Source organism: Dasypus novemcinctus, chromosome 9 (genome assembly GCF_030445035.2).
Source record: "Dasypus novemcinctus isolate mDasNov1 chromosome 9, mDasNov1.1.hap2, whole genome shotgun sequence".
NCBI classification, from domain to species: domain Eukaryota; kingdom Metazoa; phylum Chordata; class Mammalia; order Cingulata; family Dasypodidae; genus Dasypus; species Dasypus novemcinctus.
This window is the reverse complement of record NC_080681.1, coordinates 82,688,283-82,711,177: the sequence shown is the minus strand read 5'-3', so window position 1 is coordinate 82,711,177 and position 22,895 is coordinate 82,688,283. Positions and strand designations below refer to the sequence as shown.

Here is a 22,895-nt window from a genome sequence, read left to right as displayed (position 1 = left end):
GCTGGTAGGAGGGAAATGGTAAAAATACAAATGTGGCTGTTGTTGCTTCAGCCGGGCCTTAATTACCAGACACAAGAAGCAGTTCAGAAATCTGGTCTCTGTTGTTGTAGAGGTCACCAAATCATTAACATCGTCAATCTGGCAGTAGCTAATTTAAATAGCACCTGATGTTGAAACGCCTCCCTTCGTTTCCCCAGCCAATCAGATCCTGCCTTCAGCTGACAGATGGTCCCATAAATGGATGTAAAAAGGGGAAGCTTCGAGCCAATTTCAGCAAGGCTCTGTTCAGTTGTTCTTATCTACATCCTAGAATCAGGGGTTTCAGCTCACTGCTCCTTTTCTTTCTTTTTTTTTTTTTCCTTTATCTCCCCCTACCCCCCAAATAATTGATTTACTTTACAATCATCCACATTGTGTTTTGTGGATCTTTATATATATATATATATATATATAAAACAATAGTAGTCACTTAAAAATTATATTCTGAAAGCTTTGCAAATTTTAAGAGAAGAGTCGAAGCTCTGCAAGACCCAATATTTGCCAATAAGAATGGTTATGGTAGGTATGACTAGATTTATAATCTGTTGTTTGTGTTGCTGGAGGGAAGAAAGGCATCTACACCTTGGCCAGTCTTATGCTTGCACAAGAGTTTAGTTCTCTGCTGCTGTTTGGTTCCTACATTTACTATCTCTTTTGTGTAGAGAGTGCGGGTAGGTCCTTTTATCGAAAAGCATTGGGGAGATAGATTGTCATTTTTTTAAGGTTGTTGTCAATTTTCCCTTCAAAATAAAGGCAGAGGGGGTGGGCTGAAATAATTGCTCGTTTGTTGAAAGGTTATATTATGTGAAACCAAATGGCAAAAGGAGGGTTTTCTTTTTTTGGAAGGGAGGGGAGGATTTGTCTACGTGCCCGGGTTTTGTGGGGGCTGGGGGTGGATGCAGCAGGGTTAGGGATCTCTCCATTTACGTGCTGGAAATTTAAACCTCAAGAGGCATCTCCTGGATACTGAGCGTTGAGATGGGCAGTGGTGTTTCGGGGGACTGCGCAGTCAAAACGGCAAAGAGAGTGATTTATTTGGGCTTCAGTAAATGCTGCATCTTGTATTTCAAAGAGTTTCCTGTCATGACCTCATAAAAAAGAGGAGGCGGCTTGTATGTGTAGCGGTGCCTGGTGTGTTGAGTTGTTGCTTCCTTCTCTGGGCAGCAGCTCTGTAAGAAGGAATGTCAGCTTTTACATAACGTTCCTTTCTGCTTTTGACACACTGTGAGGGTCCATCTTCTTCTGATCACAGATGGAGTGGAATGGCTTGAAGATGGTAAGTGGAAAAAAAAGGAAGGCAGCTTGGAGGTTCCAGCCATGGGGGTGTGTGTGTGTGTCTGTACGGATGGTGGACTGTGCATCATAAATCACTGTGCAGATCGTTTGCGTGTGTGTGTGTGAGTGTTTATTAGTATTTCTCTTTTCTGGAAACCAGAATACATCTCCAAATGTAATGGCATTGCGTGCATGCACGGCAACACTGCCTCTTCCATCTAACACACATTTTAGCCAAGCAAGGTTCATGTCTTTTTTGACAATCACAATGTCACCGTCACTGTTGACTGCCGTGTCCACCGCCTCTGCGAGCCTTCAACTGAATTACACGACTGTTAAAGTTAAGGCACATTTCTTTTCATTCTCATGCTAGGAGTGATGAGGAAGGCAGGGAATAAGGGGTGGAGGAGGTGAGGTTCAGTACCAACAGATGCAATTGTGAAACAGGACTTTTGAATGTGGAAAGGGAAGTGGAAAACCTTTCTACCAAAGTAGTAAGCCTATTTTTAGCATCATCTTTTTCTGAAAAAAGAAGCAGGGGAACTCCTTGAGTGCCGGTCCTGTTGCCGGATGTTGACCCTGAAGATATGGCACAAAATGGCATGATCAAATGCCACGAGTGCCCACTTTGACTTTGAATTTTCACTAGGCAATAGCTTTCACAGGGGGTTCAGAGCTGGGTATGGGGGGGAGGCTGTAAATTCATATCCATCTCGCTCATTTTTCTCTAGAAAAGCCTGGGGAGGACTTTTCGCTCTGCATAGATGTTATAACAAAGCTGTGGTCTTTCTCCCCCCATTCTTAGAGGATTGCCTTTGTCTGGCTGCTTGTTTTGATGGGTGTAAAACAAATAAGATTAGACCGAGCAGCCCAACTGAAAGCGATAGCTGGGAGGAAAACCCAATGAAAGGTTGCCGGGGAAACGAACAGAGGAGAAGCCGAGTAGGGAGCAGGTGGCTATCATGAGAACACACTGCAAACAGTGTAAAAAAGGGGGGGTGGGGGGGTGGGGGGACAGGACCTCGATTATCTCTGCTGTTCTTTGTGGCTGGCCCAACTTTAATTATTCTTTATAAATAGGTGTTAATTACATTTCTGACTCTGGTTTACAGTGATTTTTAGAAATCTATTTTTAAGCATCTGTTCTGCCTCCCCTGTTTCTTTTTGGGGGGGGTGGTTAAAAAACACACACAGAGAAGGATCGGGGGAAGGGAGGGTAGGGAATCTTGCTTTTTTTTCTCTTTCCCCCTTTTCCCTGCTGTGAAATTGTACGTGCGAAAAATCGCAAGGAATCCTGTGAGGCCATTTGAAAAAAAAATGTAAATTATATTGAATGAAGTTGACGGAAGCATAATAGTGAACTCCCACAGTTGATAGGTTCTGCAGAGATAATTTCTTAGAAATTTCCAGCAACTGTCCATAAGAGATATTTAGATAGAATAGATTTACCCTAAGCAATGATTTTATGTTAGATGATATTGGTATTTTTACTAAATCAGATGCTGGTACTACAGTTCTGGAGAGTTCGTTGTATCTCTCATTTCATATGCTTAGTAGAAATTACTTTTTAAAATAATAAATGAAGGTTGTATTCTTGCCTATTGCTTTGGTTCCCTCCTCCCCACTTCTCCAGCCACAGGATCCATCAGGCTACACCCTCACAACCATTGCTTTCCTTTAGGTATCAGCATAAATTGAGTGAAAAGCTGGTTTTGTTTTTGTTTTTTTAGTGTGTCTAAAAGCCTGGAACCCACATGTGCTCTGGGTGATGGGCATCTCTCCCTTTTTCTCTGAGTGTGGTTTACTAGTAGTTTCTTTTTCCCATGATGGTAAGTACCAGAAGGACTGAAAGGTATAGTACTTGGGTAAATAGGAGATAGTGTAAAAGCAATTGAAACAGTGCTCTGTCATGGTTCCTTCCTGAGAGACAAAATACATACATGGTCAGGTAACTAATTTTAGGTCTAAAAATGAGAGATTAAAAAATACTTAATTATGTTAAAAGGTTAGGAAATCTCATAGGCTTTATTGAAAGTACTATTAATTTTTACTCTCTGCATTGCAAATCTTCACCTACCCCCCATTCTTTTTCCTTGCAGATGCTTCTTTTTGCTTTGTCTTCTTATGGGGAGAATTTTTAAAATTTGTTTTGGACAAAAAATAAATCAACTTATCTTTTGTCATACATTTGAACCTTGCTCTCATATTGCCAATGCTTAAGCTTACGTTGCCTTTAAAAATAGAACAGTTTCTTTGAGTATCTTTAAAATAGTTTCTTTTTATTTTCTGAAAATTTTTCAGTTAGGGGGAAATAATTTCCATAAGAATTTTCATCTAGGTTCGGGTTGTAAAAAGAGACGTGCGGTTCTGCTGCTGACCTTTCTTGCTTCTTTGTCTTAAAAATATTAATGCCTACTACCTGCTTGTGGAGGTGTGTCTTTGTGGAAGCACAGGGCTGAGTGTGCATTTAATAGGAAATGAAGCTCTGATTGTAAATATTTCTGTAAAATCAACCTGACTACAGTTTTAGTATGCAAAATGTCCATATATCTTATAGTAATATAATGGCTGTATCATTTAATATTCATATTTTTAAAAAGAGTAAAATGAACAAGATGGGGAAATCACTGAAAAATTAGTTTGAGAATCAGTGATTTACAAGAGATATTTTAATACCTCATTTTTTAAAAACCTAGCAAACATCTTAACCATTCATTTGTAATCTCAGTCCCATTCATTCCTAACTGCCATTCATTCAAGTCATCCTCCTGACCAGATATAGAAGGGATTGCTTCAGGTTGATAGTTTGTGCAAAGCCTTAAAACTTTTTTTCTCCCTCTAGCCCTTCCTTGGTCCTTTGAATATTAAAGGATTTTGTTAGGAGAGTAAGGCCAGATTGTTGTGAGTTTAACAACAATGGAATATTTTTTTAAAAAGAAATAAAAAGAGAAAATAAGCTACATGTTTGTATTGAGGTTCTAAACTCAGTCTCAAAATGGAATAGGGATAAGTTAGGCTTCAGATATTTTAAAAGTAGTATTTCTATTGGGAATAATCTATTTGAAATTTAAATCTAGAATTTCATATCTCTAAAATAATTTATTGATGGATTGAGGAGTTTTCCTTCAAGTTGGAGTTACTATAAACAATGATAGGGTTTCCTCAGAGTAAGTTCTTTTCTTTGGTTTGATTTCTTCCCTTTGCACTTATATCCTTATTTTGGGTGGAATTTCTGAATTTTCTCCCTGTATGTGGACTAAATACTATTCTTTCCATGAGGAGATAGATGTTTCAATTTAAATAATACCTTATTTAAAATTTTTTTAAAACTGGAACAAATTATCTGTGTGTGTCGAAAGTAAGAATGGCGATCTTGTTAGAGGTCATTGTACATGGACAGAGGTACTTTGGCTTTGACAAATTTCTTCATCAGTTTCATTGATCTGTGGCCACCAGACACTTAATTTATATGACTGAACACTAGATATGTACATTTTTTGCTGAGCTAGCCAGTGGATCCTAGACAAACCAGTATGCGCTGGCAAATGCTGCAATGCAGTACTTTTTTCCCAATGTCATTGGAGTTTTTAGAGGGTAGGAAGAGGCATGAACTTATATTCTCAAGCTTACATCTCACTCTTTTCCAGTCCTTGGGTCATATTGTACAGTATTGGCTACTTCTCCTTTTGAAAGCAGAGTCAACCTTTTCTTACGGTCCATCCCTCCATCCATTGGATAAATTTGTAGAAAGTATACGTGTGTGAGAGTGAGGGAGAGAGACTGTGTGTGAGTATGAGTGTTAGTGTGTGTGTTTCTTGGTTCCCGCACCTGTCCTTATTTGGTATTACCAAATGTGTATATATGCTTACTTGCAAGTATATGTGCATGTATAAATGGAAAGAAAACCAAAATGGACTAGCTTTCCATAAGTGGCTTCTCCTCTCACAGAGTCAAATTAGAAAAATCCAAAATTTCCAACATTGAATCTGGAAAAAAAAACAACCAAACCCTGCAGACCTCTATTAGTAACCAAACACCTTTCTGTTGAGAAGGCATAAATGTTGTGCAAATCCATAACAATATTTGTGAGCTAGAAGCTGTCCTAGCAATCAAATTAAATTGTATGTGTGTATATGTGGAGGAAGGGTTGTTTTATTCTTTGAGGGCATTTGAGTTAATATTAAACCATTGGTAAGAACAAGGAGGAAGTAGGGTAGCTGTATTAGTATCCTGCACTTTGTTTTGTGAGAGTAGTGTGTGTGTTAGGAATATCCTTGTTTTTTGAAATCTCAGCATATTTTAGGGCTTAGAGGGCTTTTAGAGGTCAACAGTTTTCTAAGGGTAAAAGGAAGGGGTTATCTGTAGGTGGGAGTTGTCACAAATAGTAATTGTCTTAAATTAGCTATCTAGAAATGGAAAGGGGGGAAAAAAGGCTGGAGGACAAGAGTGGAGAGGGGTACCAACATGTGGACCTGCACCTGGCCAGTACAGGAGATAATGAGTGATAAATTTGAACTGGTGCTATGTGGGATGCCCAATAATTTCTCAGAACCTTCACTTTGCAGGTTCATTATTTCCTAGCTCACTTGTTTACACCTTTAATTATATCCAGTTTGGAATCCTAGCTTGGGGCACCAAAGATGAGCTATTTTATTTCTTGTTTACTTCATTAAGTATTTAGACAGTGTGTTCATAATAGCTTTATAGCATCAGTGTTAGGAATCAAACACTTTGGAAATGGAATTGGTACAAAAGAACAAAAACTAAGAAAGCAGTCGGATAGTCACATCCACTCTGCTTAATGGTAATATTTATGCTGTCCCTTGTACATTCATTAAGAAATAACTTCTGCAGTGTCAGTGCTCCTAATAGGCTAGTAGCTGTTCTCTCTCTTTCTCTCTCTCGACCCACTCACCCGCCCCCGCCCCCCAGACACACACACACCGTAAGAGTCTGCCTTTCCCCAAACCATTTTAGAACCGGCCACTTTTGCTTTCAGGAGGCTCATTAATCAGATCCTTATTGTATCTAACACTGGAGATATTTTCCCCCCTCAATAAAAAAAGGTAATCAAGAAAGGCTGAGAGCCAAAAAGAAATCCTTTAAATAAATTTCAGTTAAGAAAGCAGTGAAAATGGTGCAGAAATAAGGTCAGTGTAATTGTTGCGCTTGCTTTTTTTTTTTGGAAAGCCTTATTTTTAACCACACAGTAAAATGCAACACTAGCATATGTGACTTTAAGAAAAAGAGAGAGAGAAAAAAAATTACAAGTCTTAGGGCTCTCCTGAAAATAACTTTCCTTGGACTCTTGGTTTGGAAAACAGCATTTGAATGTTGAATGTGGGTTCAATTTTTAAATTATGTATTTTAGACTATAGAAATCTAATTCATAAATATTTCTTTTCTATAAGAAGTTTAGTTCTTCTTTCAGGATATGGAGAAGCAGAGCAAAAATTCCAGACAAGAAGGCAAATTCTGAAACACACAACACAGAATGGTGAGAAGGAGGTTTCACCTCTCTTTGCATTTTGTGGCATTGAATCCTCTCCTGTTCTTTCTATAAATCAGTTACTGACTGCTCTTGTCTACTCTCTTGTAACAACTAGTCTTTGAAGTTGTTTTGCCAACAGTGTTCTTGGTAGAGGCTAGCCCCTCTGTTGTTGTTGGATGAAGATACATTTGTTAAGGACTTAATGATGCACATTTCTTAGAACATGTATTCAAGTCACCTTTTCTTTTGCTTTTGACGCTGATCAAAAGATGTAATTAGAGGATAAGTTCCCTGTGATTGGGGATAAAATAGGCATGTTTCAGGTTGGACATTACACAACGAGGTTTGTATTAAATTATGAGAAAAGGTCTGTTGGAACATTCGAGTACATGGAAATTTTTCCTTTTCTATTTGTAAGACTCTAGGCATGACTCTAACTGATAGAAGCAAAAGATCTTCTGGATATTCTTGTCTACAAGGTTTTATGTCTCCAAAGTTTGCTCTCAGAAAGAAGGAAAATTTGTACAGTTGGGGGGAATTTGTCTTTCCATTAGCTACTCATGGAGCTTTGCTGGAACCTGCTAATTTTACAGAAATACTTTGCTTCTTACCAGACTGGCTCCTTGAATACCTTTTCCTGGGTTACTTTCCATTGAGCACCTGAGCATGACGTTCTTGTGTACCTCTGTGCAAACTGGAAGTTTGCTGGTTGAACAGAAATCACAGCCTTACTTTGTCAAACCCTCCTAGATATTGTGGGTACAGTGTGTGTGGTAAGTGTGTGGGGTATGTTTGTGTGTGTGTCATAGACAGCTATGGGTCCCTGTGTACCCAGGAACGGGGTAACCATGGCTTTTCAAGTAGTTTGTCTTTTCCTAATCTGCCAACCTAAACCTTTAGAGTTTTGTTTTCTAATTTGAAAAATAGCAGGCTGACTTGAAATTTTTTTCAAGTACCCCCTTTGAAATTGCAGGAGTGGTAAACACAGCTTTAATGATAAATTTTAGTTCCAACTGCTAACTTAAAGTCTGTAGGAGAAAGGCCAAGAACGTGCAGTCTTTACTAACGAAACTTCCACTTTCACTGGGAGAGTGCTCACTTAAAATGGAGTAAACAACTAAGTCCCCACAATTTGTGAGTTTGACCAGATTTGACTCATCCTTTCTTATGTTGCTTTTTGTAACACAGCCAAGTATATCTAAAAGGCAAGATATTGTACATCTTCAATATTAATTATCTCTGTTGATACGCTGGGTACAGACAGTACAATTCCCACAAGTTCAGATTCTTACTGTAACACCAAAACAAAAGTGATATTTATGAAAAATATTGGGATAGTTGTCCTCATAGTAACAGTTCCCCAAAGGAAGCTTTACATAAATGTGCATTTTTTTATTCAGGATATTAAAAGGGAATCCTTAGCTTTTACTTTTTAATTTGGGTGAAAATATGTATTTCGCTTTATTTTGGAGTTGCTTCTGTTTTAAGTGGCTTTGGGGGAGGATAACATTCTAGCTTGATTATATTTTCACTGCCTCTGTAGTAGAAAAGGTTCCATTCCTGAAAATGACCTGGTTACTATGATTAGGACCCAGAGGGCCAGTGTACAGATCGGGCTAAAAACATATTATTTTCACTTGTACACATGTAGGAAAATTAGATTTGTTTCTAGTCAGGCAACACTATTATCACATTCTTACGGAGGAAGCCAGCTGAGAGGCTCGGAACTACAAGTCTACCAACAGCCTTGGGGGACCGTCATGGGCCGCCTGGATAGGCAAGCCTCCGGAGAGATTGTTCTTTGTCTTAAGAAACCAGGATGGAGTCAAGTAGACCTGGGTTAGAACCCTGACTTCCAGTTAATAGCTGGGTGATCTTGGTTTAAATGCTTCTACTTTGAGTCTCAATATTCTCATCCTTTAAGATGGGGGTGATGATAATGCCTGAGTCATTGGGTTTTTGCGAAGCTATGATGAGAAAAAAGTATTTGAATTATCCAGACATACACAGTACCTGAAAATTAAAATGCTTAGAGGATGTTAGGTCCCTTTCAGTCTGTCAGTCTTTCTGTCCCTTGGAAAAGGTGTCCTAGGGAGACATGGCAATGCACGCTTCCCTCAGTCTCCATCCTCTTCCCCAGTACTCAGTGGGGTGCCACATAGTGTTTGTTTGTTTGTTCATTAGTTCATTTGTTTGGTTGTTTAAGTCCCCAGTTCTTCCCTAGAACTGTGTGGCTTTAAGTTTTCTGCATTGTCCTCCCTTGGAATTATAATTAAATTGGGATTTAGCAGTCAAAAGAGAAAAAAGGTGAACATATGATTAATTTTTATTTGTGTTGGTTTTTTTATTTTACGGAAGAGCCTGTTAGGAAATTTAGAAGTCTATCAGAAAGAATATAAAAATGGTTTGAGGTTAGCTGATATGGTCCCAACTTTACTGTAGAAAAGCAAGTACTGAAATCTGAGTGTTTTTTTTAATTTGGGCCCCAAACCAATTTATTTTGGAGCTTTAGCCCCCCTTCACCACCTCTAAACTTGTTTTCCTAATAGACTGAATTTTGAAGTTCTATTTCTCAAGGAGTAGTGAAGAGGTTGAGGTGTCTTAATGAGATTTTTCTAACTTGCCATCATTTTTCCTTCTCCTGCTTGGTGAGACAGGATGATGGATGGCTTTGGCAGTGCAAACAGCTCTGGAAGTGATCGGATTGACTGAAGAGATGTGCAAGATGTGAGCGAAATTCTGGCCCCCAATTTATTGCCGTCCCATTTAAAGTCAGTGATGACCAGAGGGGGGAAAAGGAGAAAGGAGGAAAATCACCACCTAGACCATGACGTAGTTGTTGAACACACACACGTGGAAAACGATAGTTGATGGTATCAGTATTGATAATAGAGCAAACCTAACTTTATGTACCTTTTTTCCAAGACTCTGAAGGGAGAGACAAATAGGCACGTTATATAAATTCACAAATTGTTCTAGATTGGAACCTGTTGCTGTTACTAGTGAGGGCAGAGGAATAACACAAGTCGCTCCTGAAGGGTTTCAAGGTTTGAACTGAAAATAATTTTAGAGTCTGTTTTAATGTCATGGGTTTTGAATTCCACTTCATATGATCATGGGAAGCTTGTGAAAGGGAGTCATTTTCTTTTCTCCAATTTATCCTTAAAACTAGGTTATAAGTTGTCCTGATCCCCCAAGTGCCGTTTTGTAGACCCTAGGCTTTTTGCAAATATCACCCTTTACTGTGAAACAGTCAGTAGAACTTTTCTCTTTCTACTTGAATACCTTTCAAGCCTTTACCAAGGTTCTAAGGATTTCGTAGACAGTCTTATATGTGGTGTGCAAGCTCTCAGGAAGAAATTAGTTGATTTTAGAATATGTTTATATGGGCAGAAGTATATCTTTGAAAGAAAGTGTGCTGAATTTGGATAAAAGATGGAATAGAAGACATTTCTCCATATTTTAGACTAGAAAAATCTCATACCTATTAGTGAGGACCCAAAGGAGACGATTGGGTGAATGGTTTGAGCAGAGTAAATGGACAGGATAGAGGGCAGATGTTCTGGTAGTCTTAAGACCTTCTTGCTTGATAGGTGTTTTTGGTATTATTTAATAATTGAAAATTCATCCATATTTAAGTCAATACTTGTATCCCAAATCCTTTACATCTCTGGCTTAAGGCTTTTCACAAGAAGAAAAAAGACTTCGAGGTTAGAAGCACTTTAGTAAAAACTCTTAAACAGGTCTCCAGTTAGTGAATTTTAGTGACACAGGTTCACGTTTGATATAATCTTAACAGTACTCTTCCTGAACTATCAGTTTGTGTCTGTTTTCCAAGAACAGAGGAGAAAGTTTGCATTCTAAAACTTCCACTGTTCCCAGCAGAGTTCTGTTGTAGCAGATCTGTACTGCAGAGATCATATTCACTTAGCATTGTATAATTTTTGGCCTATGGTGTCAGTTTGATCCCTTTAATATAGTTAGGGCAGTGCTATAAACCCCTTTTTGTAGAAAATAAAGCTCGATTGATTGCCTAAGTTTACCAGTCTAGCAATATCAGAAGTGCTAATTCCCAAGCCATTGGGAATACATTCAGCTTGGCCAAAGTTTAATTCTCTAGGAAAAAATGTGGTAATTCCTTTTCAAAATCAAGTTTTTCATTCTGGAATTGGCAAATATATATTGCATGACTACTGCATATAAACCACAATCTAGGTGCCTTTTGCAATGTCACAGGACTTAAAATATAATATAGAGGATATGGACAATGACAGGCAGAATGTGAAAAGTGTCTCAGTAGAGGAAGTGCAATGCACAGAAGAGGGAGATATTACTTTCTGTTTGGAGACTGAGACAAGACTTCATGGAGGAAATGCCATTTGAATGGAGCTAGGAAAGATGGAAAAACAGAAAAATTAGGAGAAGAGCTGAATTCCACATGAAAGAAATAGTATGAGTAAAGGCATCGGGATGGGAAGTTAAAGGGCTTGCTTAAGGAATAAGTAGTCAGGTGTGAATGCAGCATGGGGTGTGTAAAGCTGAAACTGGAGAGAGAGGTTAAAGCTATGGTTTAGGAAGGTTTTTAACTATTCAGATAAGTGTTTTGACTTGTTTTTTACTTTGAAATGGTAGCTATGGAATGTCTTAGATCAGGGGACCAGTTTCCTGATTGCTTTGCAGGGTCAAGGCCCTGTCTTTATTGAGTCACGATTTCTCAGAAGTTGAAATCACCTTAAATATGCTTCTGAATTAGATATTGATTATTTAGAGGGAATCAACATTAGAGCTCTCTTTTGCTCACAATATGATGTTATGATGATACTGTTCGCTGGTGAAGTCACATTGAGGACTGCCTTTAGGGTTACAGAAAGCAGTAGGAGGAAAAATATCAATTATATTTCAGGTTGTAAAGAAATGTGCCATTAGAGGAGTATACTGGATTCTCTCACCAAAAGGTTCCAGTGCTCATTTTCTGGGATAATGTGTGGCAGAGAGAGTATGGGGATAGGTGGGCTAGTCTGTAACTGGAGGACAGAGACCATGTCACATGCTCTTGTATCTCAACATCTGGAACATTGTAGGTAGTCGGTAAATGTTTATTGTATGGAACTGGGTTATTAAAAGGTGGTTTTTAATAACACCCTGAACTACAGAGTTAGAAGACTTGTGATTCTTGGATCTGTCAGGAACTTGTAGGATTTTAGCCCAAGGCACCTAAACTTTCTGAACCTCAGTTTCATAATACATAAGATCAAATTAATTTAAATACATGGCTTGATGGGAGGATCAGTTGAACTATATTCATGATATAGTATCCAGCAGACAGGATAACAATATTTAATACATTACCAGGTTCCGGTTTTGCTTACAATTATTTTACTGGGTCTTGAGCAGCATTATAAATAAATAAATAAATGTTAAAAAAAGGGAATGAAGTAGAAAAAAAAATATCAATGGATGGTACTTAGTAAGGGTAAGTGTTATTTCATGAAACTTATGTTTCAGTTACACATGTAGTTCTGAGTTGTGACGGGAAGTTGCTGTGATAAATGTAAACCTACAAAATAGTAATGACAATAATAAGTAGTGGAGGTGACTAGAGATAAGACTTGAAATAATTAGAATAGCTTGCATTTCTTGAGTTCTTATCCATGAGCTAGATTATGGATGAGCTAACCAAGGTATAGAGAGGTAAATTAAGGGTAAATATCCAGCAATTGGTTGAGCTAGCATTTGACTGAACCCATAACTGTCTACTCTGAGCAAAATTTAAGAGATTTATTCAGTTCCATGAGAATTTATTAAAATGCCTACTGTGTGTTAGCACGGAGCTCCTCTCCGCCTGATGCTACAAAGATAAGTGGTTTTGTTTCAGTCAGTCTCTGCCCTGGGGGTTTACTAGCTGTCCTCCCCATTTTACTATGTGTGAAAATAGATAAGAAAACTCAGTCACAACAGAAGATCAGACAGATGCAGAGAGCTTCAAACCGAGTATTTTATTTTGGAAGTATTGAGAAAAGTACCTGGCATATAGTAGGCTTCAAAAAATAATTATTGAATTAAAGTTGGATTAATTCTTACCTGAGTGATGGGTAGAGTGGGGAGAGTATTGGAGAACCTTTGTACTAGAGAATCACTGTGTCTAGCTACATGGATGTCCATCTGTCCTAAAGCCTTTCTTTCCCTTTCGGAGCTACTAAAACTGGCAGCAGGGAAAAGCCAACCAGAGTTCAATAACTCAAATTGTAAACTTTGTTTTATTTAGCCAAAGAGAACCTGATTCATCCTAGTATGAAAAAAGGACCCTGTGGCAGAGACATTTGTAGAATGATAAATGGAGGATGGGCTCCTTACGATGGAAACTACCATTGTTATTATTGCTATGCCACTTACTAGCCATATAACTTCAAGTAAGTTACTTTACTCCTCTGAGCTTCAGTTTCCACATTTGTAGAATGATTACTACTTCTCAGGGTTGTTGTAAGGATTAAAGAGATTCATTCGATAAATACTTATTAAGCACTTACTAGTTTGTTCATCTCTGAGGATTTAGTAGAAAGGAGTTACAGCCCTTGTGCCCTCAAGGAGGTGAGCAGCTGGTAAAAGTGCTGCTAGCAGTGTAAGTCACTCCCACCGACCTGCAAAGGCCACTAACTAAGAGAATGCAGTACTCTACAATCTGTGTTGGGGTATGTATATTATCATCATATACATGTCTCATTTCTACCACCACAGTTTCAAGTTTACTGAGGATGAGGGTGCATTCATCTTTTTCTCTCCTCTTACCTCTGAGCTCCAGGCTTGCCTGTTGGCAGAATGTTATATTATATAGTAGTTGCTCAATGAATCCAGCCCAGTTCAGCAAATATTTATTGCATTGTTCAGGGTGTTGTGCTAGGGAAGGAAAAGTAACGTTTTCTGAACAGGGCTGAATTCAAAACTACTTAGACACAAAAGGAGAGCAGTATGATGAGGTGCTAATAAACTATACCAGTGCATTTTTAGTCTGTTGATCAGTTTAGAAAGAAAATAGGGCCTCAAAGAAAATTTAGGTAAGCCTAAAAAATTGTGTTCTTTCTCTTTCTCAGTGCTTTTTTTTAGATGAGATTCTCCAAGATGCCTACTTAACTGATTTGTGACTCATGACCAAGATCAAGCCCAACTGCCTTCCCAAGGCCCAGGAGACCTTCTGGGGCCTGGTCCCTGCCACCCATCCTGCAGCTATTTGCCTTCTATTCATGCTCCATTATTGAACTGCAGCATGCTCTTCCATACCTTTGCACAGAAGGAGCATGAACATTCTTCCACTTTTCTTCAAAAATGGCTTCATGAGACAAATAGTAGGTCCATGTCACCCAGGAAACCTTCCCTGACTCCTCAGGTTGGGTTGAAGCCTCCTCTGTTAGCACTACCAAACTCCTTTCATGATTGGGCTTCCAGACTGTGTAATCAATTGTTGATTCACCTGTGTTTCACCACCATCTCCACATTTCTCTCTGTGCCTAGGACCTAATAAATACTCCTCAACTAATTGTTAACTGAATGGTGTGGTTGGATGTAAGTTAGGTTGTCCACAAATGGATTCCCATCGGGTGCACTTTTAGCCTCTAGCTTAGGAGAAGGGTATTGGGCCAAAAGCCCTGGTCATGAAGACTGGTTTTGACACAAACAGTTCTCTTACCTCTGAGCTCCAGGCTTGTTCTATACAGTTCTATAATTTTTAGCTCAAGATCTTGAGTATGTTTATTTACATGAAATTCTTCCTGATCACCATGATGCACCTGTAATTCCTCAGGAATTCTTCTTCTTCTAGACACTTTTATAGCACCTAATCTCTCTATACCATGCAATTAACAGTGATACATCACAATAATAGCAACCCTTTACAGTATATGTGTTAGACTTGGCAAAAAGAACTTTACTTGGGTTATTTCATTAATCCTCATGACAACCCTATGAAGCGTCTTTTTATTCCTATTTTGAAGAAATGACTTAAGTAACTTACACAAGGTCACATGGCTAGTAAATGTCAGACTTGGGATTCAAAATCCAGTCTGTTTGATTCCAAAGCCCATATTTTGACTCCCATTTTGTATTACCCACCTCCAAAGAGGTAGGGACGAACAACAGGCATTTAACCTAGTGGTTATTAATAGGAACTCTGCATCCAGACTACCTGGGTTCACATTCTGGCTTTACCTGTTGTGACACTGGGCAAATCACTTACCCTGCCTATGCCTCAATTTATTCATCAACCTGTAAACTAGGGTTGCTATGAGGAAAGGATCTGATGGACTAACGTACATAAAGCTCTTAAACAGCATTTGGTCTGCCAAGTGATAGTGATCACCATCGTTATTATTGTCATCTGATATTAACCTGTCCCATTCATCAAATACTTGAGTGCCTGCTATGTGCTAGTCACTGTTCTAGGTGCTGGGGATACAGTGGTGACCAAGACAAGTCCCTGCTCTCGTGGAGCTTTTGTTCTGGAGGGGAATACAAGCAATAGCGTAAGTAAATAAGTAAATGGCTCCCTGCAGGACCCTGGACCTAATAGATGGGGGTAGTCATTGCTGTCACCATCAGAGTCTTCATTTCCATAAGAGTATTCTTATGCTTAAGAGCAATGGTTCAGGGCCTGGCACATAGCAGACATTTAATAAAGGAGAATTAAAAAAAAATATTTTGATCCCTATAGGGGATTGGTTATTTATTGCAGGGCCTACAAGAAGAGAAGTTTTAGACAGAAATATGAGAGCTGCTTCTCATTGTATAGCCTTCAAAAAGGAGAGCAGATAATTTGAAAACCAAGGCTATATCCTCTCAGTAAACACTCTGGATGCCAAAGGAAAATAAGATTGAATTTGCTCCGAATCAGCATGATAGAGAGTGGAATAGCCCAAGTTGAGTTGCCTCCTTTCTCCCGGAGTCTCAGGCCTTTAGAGAGCTGAAACTCTATGAAAAGAGTATTTGGTAAATCCTGAGTTCAATTCCTGAGTCTGCTACTTTCTAGTTACAGGTTAGAGTATTTACTTTTTTCTTTTCATTTTTTTTATTAGAGCAGTTATCAGTTTACAGAAAAATCATGCAGAAAGTACAGAGTTCCCATATAACCCCACACACACATACACACAGTTTTCACTATTATTAAAAATTCATATTAGTGCAGTACCTTTACTTTTGAGATGAGGTAGACGGATGTGATTTGATTATTTTTGTAGTTCAAAAATATTCAGGCAAGGGCTCACATACTAACTGGAATTGTAAATCAACCTTATTTGATACTCTGGCGTGAGCACTGAAAAGTACTGATTTTAGAATACAGAAATAAACTTTTAGGTATTTTTTTCTCTCTCCATCGTATATTCTAGTGTGTAAAATTAGAATAAAGCCTTAAGGCAACAAAAAGAGAGAGAAAGAAAAGTACAGTTTATGCTTATCCCAAAGCTCCTTTGTTTTCATTAGCAATATGTAGACTTAAAATTACTTTAAAAAAAAGCCTCCATCCAACGTATTTAACAGTAGGATAACAATTGTCTTGACCTTTGGCAGTACACCTTTTGTGCAGAGTACTAGATGAAGCCTTAAATGTTTCTTCTTCTTGTGGCTAGTTGCATGTTCCATTGCAATTCTCCAAGAATTTGACACTCTTGGCCCTACTTCACATTTGTTTTGATCTTGATCCCTACACTCACTCATCTAAAATAGAGCTGAAAGAATGAAGAAAAGGCTTGAGAAAAGGATTTTAAAATATAGAACCACACTTTCCTCCTATGATTTTCTGAGTACACTGCAGAACAGTGGGTTACGAAAAAGGAAATCTCCTCCAATGTCCCCATGTTCCCACCATCCAAACTTTCCTGGCACTCACTTGCCTCTGATTACTGTTTCATTCACCAGGCATTGATTGTATTCCTTCTGTGTACAGCATGCTTGGGACAAGAAGTCAACCAATATTCAAGCTAAGGAGCTCTCAAGGAATTCTCATTCAGGGGGAGGACTGGAAGGTAAATGGCAACAAATGCAGAGCAGTGAGTGTTGCAATAGAGGAAAGACAGAGGTACCCAATGTAGGGAGGTGGGCTCCAGCCAGGTTTTGCAAGATAGCAAGATTATTTAGATGGTCATAGGAGTTTTTCAGAGAGAGAGTGGCATATGCAAAAACATGGAAGTGATACTCTACATAAGGTATTTAGATTATGGTGTCTCCTCACTGTATTTTGAAGGCTTGTCTATTTACTAAACTGTTTACTAACCCCCTAAGACTGAATTTTTAGAGTGCAGAGATCAAGTGCCATGGAATTTAGTAATCTAACAATAACAATACATGTAATCACTGCCACATTCCTTTGAAACCCTATCAGCAGTACTCTATTGCTATATTCCTTGTTCCATGTTACACTTGAGAAAACTGACACACAAAGTAGTTAATTAACTTGTCCAAAGTCACCCAGCTGAAAGGAGCCTAAGGTGGGATTTGAACCTGGGCAGTCAGGCTCTAGTACCTAGTACCTGTGTTCTTTTTTTTTTTTTAAGAGAAGTAGTAGGTTTACAGAAAAATCTTACACAAAATCCAAACTGTTACACTATACAATAGCTATTAAACAGGTGGTTTTTAATTGAGATGTGTTAAATGGATATGGAAGTAATTATATGATCATTAATTCATTATTTGTTTGAATAGTATGCCAGGCATACCCAAGTCTAATAGTTGTTGCAGCCAATTGTAGAACTCTCACAGGTTGAAATGTTCTGTAGTGCTCTTAACTTCAAAATGGTTACTACGCACGTCAGCCAGATTCAGATCCAAAGCAAAAGTGAAATTTGAGTTTAGGGCTGAAACAGAGGAGCTCAGAGGTGGGAGGAAAAAAGCCATAAAGACTTCCTTGCCCAGAAAATGCACAGCCACTGGCCTTGAAAATAATCTTTGGGGATAGTTTGAAAGAATATAAGGGAGATGATGAGGACAATCTCTCTCTAAAAGATTAATGTACTCCTGTTTTAAAATTGATTTTGAAGAGGAAAGACATGAGAGAGGTTTGTGGTGAGAGCAGAACAGTGTGGAACAGAGCAAGGAAAGCAGACCTGGCTGTGGAAAGGAGGTGAGGATCTAGAGAGTCATCTATTTGTTCATTTATTCCACCAACAAAACCTGCATCTCTGAACTGGTCTCTGGGATTACAAATGAATCAAACAGTCCCTGGCCTCAAAGAGCTCACAGTACAGTGATAGAGACAGACAGGAAGATGGAGCGTTTTGATGCTGTGTGGTAAAAGTCCCTTATGGAAGTGTGTACCAGGGTCAGAGGTGGGAGCTATGACAAAGGGTTGGGGAAGGGCGTGTTAGACCTGATGGCAGAAAGAGGAGGGTTTTCCAGGCCAAAGGGAGAGCTAGTGCAGAGTGTGGCACCAAGGGACTGCTGGTGTGTCCTGGTTCGTCTCTGCCAGCTGTGGAAGGATGCTGTTTAGAATGTGCATTCCAGGCTTAGGGAGGTTTGCAGTTGGTAAAGGAGGAAGATGGGAGTCAGTGATGGGAAGCTTCACTATACCCGTTTCCTCCTTCCCCTTTAGTTTGCTTGTCTGTAAAATGCAAGTGATTGGGGGGGAAACCTCACTCATCTCTGGGTTTTCATGAAGATTAAATGGGGTAATTGGTGTGACTGTGCTTATAAAATCCCCTGAGTTTAGCATATGATGTAATGAATTCTTAGCAGTGGCTTTGAAAGGGTTAGCCTAGTTTCTTCAGGGAGATAACACTTGATGTGTTATCTCTGCACTCCCTACCACACCTTTCTGATTGTGCTCTGGAAACTTCTCCTGAAGTGTATTGAATCAAAATAGCTGCTCCTTGGTCCACAGGAAGGAAGGAGCAGTCCCAGTCGTGGTGGCCCAAGAACAACGTGCACTCTTTCACCCTGAGCCAGGTCCATATGGAAAGCCAAAAATGCTTTTTGCTATCATTCACTGTGGAAATTTTCGATATTTCCCTTGAACACATGGGGCTTTTCCTTTCAGGAAATCAGAAACCCTAATGATTGTGCTTATTACATTTGAAGTGTCTAGTTTTAACTCATTCACATTTTGAAAAGGCAGGGGACACCAGAAATTGTGTTTCTAAGTGTCAAAAAGAGTACTTTCATTATTCATTTTTATAGTTAACTTAACCCCTTCCCCTTTGCATGTATTTTCCTGACTGGCATTGTTGTGAGAACTTATTAGTTTGTGAAGCATTTTGAAGATGAAGGAAATAGCTATTGGCATAGGTGATGAGTAGTAACGTTTTTAAGTGTTCTTTTCTATTTCAGAAATTAAATTCCAAGGCTAAATCTTATGGGCTCTTAGCATAATCAACTTTGCCACCTGCAGCATATTTTAATGGACACATATTTTCAGAATGTTTTAGACAAAGGGTATGTATAGGTATTGAGTGCTTACTATGTGCTGAGCTCTCAGCCAGATACCTTAAATTTCTTATTATTAACTCCCACAAGGACCTTGCAATGGAGGTAGGATTTTTTGTATTTTTCAGATGAATGCATTTGAATTGCACCTCAGAGTCTAAATGGCTAAACCAAGTTCAAGGTTGGAGCTGTGTTTTCAGACACAGGTCAGATCAATTCCAACCCTTATTTTCTTTCCATTATACCATGTAAAATTCTTAATTAAGATCATTCCTGTAAATGATTTATTTTGCAGTATATACAGACTAATAGATGACAGATAGACACCATAGAATGGCTTTAATTGGATTTGATCATTTAGTTTATCTAGGACTATGGCGTTCCCTTTTATGGTGATAGGAACTTTTGCCTCAGACTTGGAGATTTAGGAAAGAACACCGAATTTGGTTTCAGACTTGCATTCAAGTTGTAGTTCTGACTGAGTGTCAGTGAACACTGTCCAGAGCTTTATTTCACTGTCATATATTGAGTGACTTCATTTCTGTGAGCCTCAAGTTCCTCATGTATCTGTAAATGGGGGAAGAAAAGAAGGATAATACCTACTTTGCAAGGTCGTGGGAGAGTTAAGGGGAGTGATGTATGGGAAGGCACTCATCACCATTTATTATGTGCTTGCAGTTGCTAGTGCTGGAAGGAAGTAATGGTAATTGCTTAAACTAAACATTTTCCTGTACAACCCAAAGTACTTTTTAAATCAACATTATAACAGAATTTCCATTTATGGAGCCTTTGCCATTTTCTGGACAGGTATTTGCTAGCCACTTTGTTTATATCTCTCCATCAACACATTTAGAATATTATATTTTTGTAGTGATACCTTATTTACTTATTTTTTTACTTCCTTGCAGGCAGAAACCCTTTCTCTCTCTCCTTTATATTCCCTACATCTAGCATAATGGTTTCTGGCCCATGGTAAGAACTCATAATGTTGTAGAACTTAGCTTGACTTTTGTTCTTCTACACTGCTTTTCAACTTCTTTTAAATGCGTGCTTCATTGGAGGCAGGGGCTGTTCAAATGAAGCACTATATATCGTCATTACATTTTGACTCATAACTTGCTTTAAAATAAGTCTGTAACTAAAGAAATTTCAGGTTGCATTAGTTTGGCAACAACTGATTCTGAATATTTATGTTAGTCATTCATTTTTTTAAAAGGTAAATTTTGGTATAAAAAGAATATATCAAGATTTGGAAGAGTTTGCTAAGCAAATGTACTTTGTGTCTGTGATTTCAAAGGACATGGTTGCCCTTTTCAAAGAATGTACGCTTTTTGAATACCTTAGTATATATGCAGGTATCATATCCAGGTTATTCTTAGGGGACATATTAAATAGGCCATAAAAGGGCTTTATCTGGGAATTATATATTATGCAGTTTAAATTATAAGATATAAATATAATAGTTTTTAAAACATGTTTTTTAAAAAGTCTTATTATTTCTGAATTTTAAAAATGCCATTTTGACTTTTGCTCAATTAGTATAAATTAATGAGGTTTCAAAAGAGGTTTTGAAAGATTATTTGTGAAAACAGAAATATTAACTTATTCTCTATTTTAATCCAGAATTCCCCCCCCCTTTTTTTTTTTTGAGGTAACTCATAAAAATAACTATAGTATGAGTTTAAAAAAATAAAACAAGGACATTGAGGTAGAGGAAAATTAAGAGAATAAAAAAATAAGATAAATTCAGAGGTAAGGTAAGGTTGAATTTTTTTTTGACATTTGAAGTAAGTTCCTGTACTCTTTACACATAAGGACCTGCAGACTTGGCACTCATTTTCCTAGCAGCATTACCCAGGAGGTCTCAACGAATTACAAGACTAAGTGTCCATAAAACAAAAGCAAACCCATCACACAGAGGACAGGGACTATTAGGTACCGGTTCATTGTCATAATAAAGCATTTGCCTCAAAATAGAAATATTCTGATTCTTTGTATTTGTGATTTTTTCCCCTTCACTTTGCTTCTTGTTCATGAGATTTTTAATAAATATGTATTAGGAGGCTCTCCGTATGCAGAAAAGAGAGAGAGGCTTAAAAAAACATGGTGTGGAATGCTGCTTGACAGTGTCATACATTCACAAGATGTCCTTGAAGATGGAGCACAGAACAGAGATCGGGGAAATTTTGGCAGCTGCAGTTGGGGAAATAAATGGCTGTTGTGTGATTGGGCAGATCCCGAAAGCAGGCTCCTGCTCAAACCATGTAATTAAGAAAAGTGGGAGCTTTTGTCCAAGAGCACAATGTTCATAATATCAGAGTTTGTCAGCAGGAGCTTTTAGAACGGATCAGTACTTTTCACTCCCTGATCCAGGGAATGGTTTTCTTATAAATCATCTTCTCTCCTTGCTGTCCTCATGAAGGTTGCTGCCAGCCTTGATAAGGCAAACTTAGATTGTAACCTTGCTAATTCACAGTGATTTAGGTGGAAGGGAGACTGAACCAGAGAGTGTTTCAAGATATGTGATTTTTATTCATTTGGACTCCCATGTGTCCTCTAATGTAGAAACAAACAGAGTGTGGCCAAGGAGAGAAACAGCAGGATGGCCCTGGGGAGGAGATGGAATCATTTTTAATACTGTGACTCAAACTGGTTTGAAGTACTTGACATTTTCTTTCTTTTTAAAAAATAACTTATTTTCAGATTATAAAAGTATGATATTGTCACTTTAAAAAAATCTTGGAAAATGAAAATGTAGACAGATATCACCATCACCTGTAATTCTAGCTTTTATACTTAGCATTCTTTTCTTCTACTCTGTGTATGTTTTTAATTGAGATAATCATTTTTTCATTTCACCTTTTTTCTCTGTTGGTCGTACACATTTTCTTGTGATATAAAATCCATTCTATACATAATTTTAACTTTACAATACTCTATTATAAAACCATAAAATAACCATTTCCCCAGTCAAGTTGGGCCCTTAGGTTGTTTCTATGTTTTCACTCTTCTAGGTACATACATCTTGATATATCTCATTATGCATAATTTTGGTCTGCAAAATTTTGGATTGTTTTCTGACCTTCAGAATGGATCACTGGGTCAAAGTATATGAACATAAGGTACAGAAATGTTGTACCACTTATTATCTCCACCAAAGATGAGAGGGACCATTTCATTATATCTTAAAGCTTGACAGTTACAACCCTTGAATTCCTATTTTTCTATGTAAACATGTTTCTTACACATAATCCAAAGACAATCTTCTCCAAACCCACATCTGAATTTTCACCAACACTAATTTGGTAGAGTCCAGTTTTACTCCTGCTCATTCTGCCATTCCAAAGAGTGTCCAGGAGAAATAATGTCCCAACTTTTTCCTAATGTTTCTCACTTATTAAAAAAAAAAGGCGGGGGAGATAACAATGGGGAAAATTAACAGTAAAATTTGAGCTGTGACTTAAAACTACCGTATCAGAATGATGTTCAGAATCTTTTCACTAATGAACACGTAGATAATATGAGGCTACGAGAAATGACCTTGAGTATAATTTATCACTCAGTTATACATATATCAGCCACTTATACACAGTGCTGAGAACCATTGTATTTCAGTCAGTATCTTTAATTTCAGAACATCCCAAATAATCTCTCTTCTCTGAATCACACAATTAGAAGAGCTCTTGGC

General features: G+C 38.1%; 1 protein-coding gene across 2 annotated transcripts in view; it reads left to right on the top strand.

Moving 5' to 3' along the window:
* Positions 1–474: 474 nt before the first annotated feature.
* The window catches only part of ELAVL4 (ELAV like RNA binding protein 4), an 85,927-nt gene continuing 63,506 nt past the window's right edge, over positions 475–22,895 (top strand). Inside the window, exon 1 of one of the 2 annotated variants that reach the window (XM_012518821.3) lies at positions 475–558. In XM_012518821.3, coding sequence (XP_012374275.1) covers positions 550–558 — 9 coding nt within the window. In that variant the 5' untranslated portion in view covers positions 475–549. Of the gene's footprint in view, positions 559–942; positions 1,316–22,895 lie in introns of those variants that run through there. The other variant, XM_012518820.3, reaches the window with a different exon arrangement.